Genomic DNA, 4,903 nt, shown 5'->3' on the forward strand with positions numbered 1-4,903 from the left:
TTAAACACGCACACACACACACACACGCGCACACACACACACATGCACGCACACATGCACACGCACGCACACACAGGAGCACGCACACACACACACGCAATCACGCACGCACGCACACACAGGAGCACGCACACACACACACGCAATCACGCACGCACACACACACACACACACACACACACACACACACACACACACACACACGTGTTTATCTCTCCTCTCTCCTCACACCAGCCTGCCTGAACGAGGAGTGGAGCCCGCAGAAGAAGAAGAAGGGCGACCAGGCGGCCATCGCGGAGGACAAGAAGAAGAAGAAGAAGAAGAAGGGAGGGAAGAAGGGAGAGGGGGGAGACGGCGGCTCGGAGGGCGAGAAGGCCACCAAGAAGAAGAAGGAGAAGAAGGGGAAGAAGAAGAAAAAGAGCAAAGCGCCGGTGGAGAAGGTGGACGGAGGAGGGGCGTCGTCGGACGAGGAGATCCAGCCTCGGGTGCCTCTGTCTGGGCAGAAGACGGAGCTGTGAGGGCGTCTCTGGAGCTCCGTCCGGTTCGGAAAAACGTCGCAGCTTCAACAAATGTTTCGTCAGAACTGAGTCGCAGATGTCGCTGAGTGAGATCTCGTGCTGTCACACGCGTTTTTTTCCACATTCTACGTCTTTATTTCGGGTTTCTGACGGAAACGTGTCGCACCTACCAACATTAGGTCGTTGAAAAAAAGGGAGATTTTAGTAACATTTAGACAAACAAAAGTCGTAAAAAAGTTGGGTTTTTTTCTAAGTCTTTATTTCGGGTTTCTGACGGAAATGGTCGCAGTTTCAAAACAAACAAATCATACCTGCCAACAAAAGTCGCAACATTTGGACAAACAAAAGTCGTAATATTTATGCAACTAAAGTCGTAATATTGAGACAAACAAAACTCGTTACACTTAGTAAAAAAAGTCGTAATATTTAGTAAACAAAAGTCGTAACATTTATGCAACTAAAGTCGTAATATTGAGACAAACAAAAGTCGCAAAATTTAGTAAAAAAAAGTCGTAACATTAGACAAACAAGTCGTAACATTTAAACAAAAGTCGTAATATTTATGCAAGTAAAGTCGTAATGTTGAGACAAACAAAAGTCGCAAAATTTAATGAAAAAAGTCGTTATATTTAGTAAATAAAAGCCATAACATTTAAACAAACCAGAGTCGCAAAATTTAGTAAACAAAAGTCGTAACACTACGTGGAAGTGTAATGGCTTTAAATCGACCTAAAGTGCTTTCGGTAAATAAAAACTTTACGAGTTTAAAACAAAAAAAGAGCAAAAATAAAAAATCGGAACTAAAGAGAAGAAAGGAAACGAGCAGCAGCTTAAAACCGTATTAAGAGTCAATCAGGAGAGAACGGGAAGTGTTGGCAGGTATGAAACGAGCGTTTACGGTTTAACTTGAATTCGTTTTTTAAAGCTTATCGTAAACGTCCGATTGCGGAGAAGTCGACGACCCACTGTTCTTCCTCTTCCTCTTGGTTCAGCGTAGATTTGCAGCTTCACCTCCTCCGTAACGTGAACGCGTATTTACTGAAACATCTTCATTCCACGTGAAAACACCCGGGACTTAAAAAGGTGAAATAAACACGTGAATTACATTTTTTAGATCGTGTTTCCACTCGACCCGTGTTTGAAACCTGCGTTGATCCGAACAGAGAGCTGTTTTTCTTTTAGCATATTTTTAATGTTGTGAAGTTTGGAAATGTTTTTTATGAGTAATGTGATGTTTTTTTCCTCTGAATGTGATTTTAAAGTCTCAGATTCAGTGAAATCCCCCTTTAACGAGCGAACACAACACAGGAAGTCGCTTTTTTTTATTGTTTAAACGTCCGTGATTTATGTTTCCATTTACTGTGTGTGTGTGTGTGTGTGTGTGCGTTTGTGTGTGTGTGTGTGTTTGTGTGTGTGTGTGCGTGTGTGTGTGTGTGTGTGTGTGCGTGTGTGTGTGCTGCGCAACAGCTGCTATTTAAGGTGTGTGTGTGCTCGTTGACTCCCAAGTGCGTGTGTGTGTGTGTGCGTGCGTGCGTGCGTGTGTGTGTGTGTGTTTGTGTGTGTGTGTGTGTGTGTGTGTGTGAGAGCGTGTGTGCGTGTGCGAGCGTGCGTGTGAGCGTGTGTGTGCGTGAGTGTGTGTGTGCGTGTGTGTGCGTGAGTGGGTGTGTGTGTGTGTGTGTGTGCGTGGTTGCCTGGTTGCCTGTGTGCTTGTTGACTCTCAAGTGCCAGTGTGTGTGTGTATGCGTGCGCGTGTGTGTGCTTGTTGACTCCCAAGTGCGAGTGTGTGTGTGTGTTTTTAAATGTGTGTGTGTTTCTACTGATTCTTACCCTGAAGTCAAACGCTGCGTTGTTGAACTGGAGTCGCTTTATTGAAAAACCACGAGCGGGTCAATAAACATGTTTATGATGTGGAAAAGCTTCGTCTGGTTTATTTAAACACATATTAAAGATGTTAAATATTAATAATAAAGTGCGTTAAATAAAAGAGTCAGTGGCGTTTCTGCAGCTGAGCGCGTGCACTGTCCCCTTCAGACACCAGAGGGAGACACAGACTTCATTTAACCAGAGTTACAGTTCAATTCAAATGTTTAAACTCAATTTTAATACTTTGTTTTTCTGTTAAGAATCATTTTAAATATACATATTTATATTTCTAACCTTTAAGGTGAAGTACAGAAGCTTTTATATTCGTGGTTGATGTTACATTAATGTTCATTTACCTGTTAATTGTCCAATAAAAACATTAAATGATGGTAAAAAAGAATGAAAAGCATAAAGTTAATATTTAAATGAGTGTAGAAACGTGTGCTGGCTCTGTTTGTGATATTAAAATAACTCACTTTTACACACTTACACTGTGTAACTTTGTATTTCAGGTTTCCAAACCATAGATTTGCTTATTTGTGTTGAACAAGAACGCAGTAAAGTTAGTTTTGCGTTCTCAGGACAAAGAAAAGTCAAGTTGTCTCTTTGTTTTCTGTGGTTTCTAAACAGGAACAGGAAACTAAAGCCCTCACTGACGTACTGGAGGGTCGTACTTAAGCATTATAATCATAATTTAATAATTATTTTACTTAATAGATGGATAACTTTATTCATCCCTGAGGGGAAATGAGGTCATTGTGGCAGCGGTTCAAAACAATCAGAAATACAAAATATAAAGTACAATAAGAACAGTATCGTAAATGTAAAACACTATATTATATAAATATATATACTCTGTATTAATACTTGTGGTGAGCGTTTTCAATTTTCATTTATTTTTTTACTTCCATTTGCAAACTCTGATTTTGCATCACAGGCACAATTATGACAGTGATTTGGTATTTTTTAACTCACATTTCTGCTCCAAAAATATGACTTTTAATTATTTCATAAGGTTTAAATGTCATAATTATGATTTCTTTATCTCGAAATTTTGACTTTTTGATTTATTTCGACTTTTATTATTTCATAACAAAATGGTAATCTCTTATCTTTTACTTTTTCTCTAACAATTATGACTTTTTATCTCAAAATTATGACTTTTTAATCTCAGAATTATGACTTTTATTATTTCATAACACAATTTTAATCTAATAATTCTGCCTTTTAACCTCAGACTTCTAAAATCTAATTTCTTTTTTGTTTATTAATAATAAAAATACTTTTTGTTTTTGTCTATAAACCTTTTTAACGCAATTCCATTGCTAGGCAACAGCCTGGGCCCTTATGAACTTCCTGTCAGAACTGTAACAGGAAATAAACCAGGACAGTCACATTTGTTTACATCTTTGAAAAGGTCTAAATGTTTATTATCAAGGTTAAATATTCATCTTATTTATTTATTTCTTTTGTGTTTAATTTTTAATATTCTCTTCTTCCAGCGGGCACGCATAGCAACAGTAACTAAGGGGCGGGGCACGCATAACGACAGTAACTAAGGGGCGGAGCTTGTATAAGATCAGTAACTAAGGGGCGGGACACGCATAACAACAGTAACTACGGGGCGGGACACGCGTAACAACAGTAACTAAGGGGCGGGGCCGCGGCTCGATGGACGGTCAGAGGAGGTGAGGTCACCTGCCCGTGCCGGTCTCCCTGGTAACCGAACTTTAACGGGTCTTAAAACTATCTTACGTGCTTCTGACGGAGCTCGAGTTTAAATGGAAAAAAGTTTACGAAGTTTGTAACTTAGTGATGTCACGAGGAAACGAAGACGGGTTGAAATTACCAAAGATAACATGTTCCCGCGATTTTGTCCCAAAGTAGCTAGCTAGCTAGCTAACGAAACAAACATGGCTGCCAATTAACGGTCGACTCAAAGAAACAGACAACCGGCGCAGTACGTGACGTCATTGACCAGCGCCTTGCACTCAAGGTGAGAGATTTACAGATATTTAAGGTAATTTACGCATATTTAAGATCATTTACGGGATATTTAAGATCATTTACGGGACATTTAAGATAATTTACGGATATTTAAGATAATTTACGGGATATTTAAGATCATTTTCGGGACGTTTAAGATCATTTATGGGATATTTAAGGTCATTTACGGGACATTTAAGATCATTTGTTGTGTGTACTTTCGATTTTAGGACTGAAACGACAGTGGAGGAATATTATTTATATTATTTAAAAGTAAAGGTAGACATACTAACCTCACAGCGTAAACAAACTGTTTCAAGGCAAGTCCTGTATTTAAATAGTACTTAAGTCAAAACGTAAAAATAAACATAAAGGTTAAATATGTAGAATCTTTACTAAAAGCTGTATTAAATAAATAAAAATAATAATAATAAAAATACACCCATGGGGCGTTTGGAGGGTAAGAGGACCAGATTTCTGAGACATTTTTGGTTCAGAGGCGTAAAAAGCTGTTAGTATGAAGTCAGTTTGATATT

General features: G+C 38.9%; 1 protein-coding gene across 1 annotated transcript in view; it reads left to right on the forward strand.

Annotated features, from left to right (window-relative positions):
- The window catches only part of cnpy3 (canopy FGF signaling regulator 3), a 5,852-nt gene extending 3,453 nt beyond the window's left edge, over positions 1-2,399 (forward strand). Inside the window, exon 6 of the mRNA XM_083936644.1 lies at positions 235-2,399. Within this exon, the coding sequence (XP_083792770.1) occupies positions 235-518 (284 nt within the window). The 3' untranslated portion in view covers positions 519-2,399. The remainder of the gene's footprint in view (positions 1-234) is intronic.
- Positions 2,400-4,903: the final 2,504 nt, after the last annotated feature.

Source organism: Echiichthys vipera, assembly GCF_963691815.1.
Source record: "Echiichthys vipera genome assembly, chromosome: 22".
In the NCBI taxonomy this organism is placed as follows: domain Eukaryota; kingdom Metazoa; phylum Chordata; class Actinopteri; order Perciformes; family Trachinidae; genus Echiichthys; species Echiichthys vipera.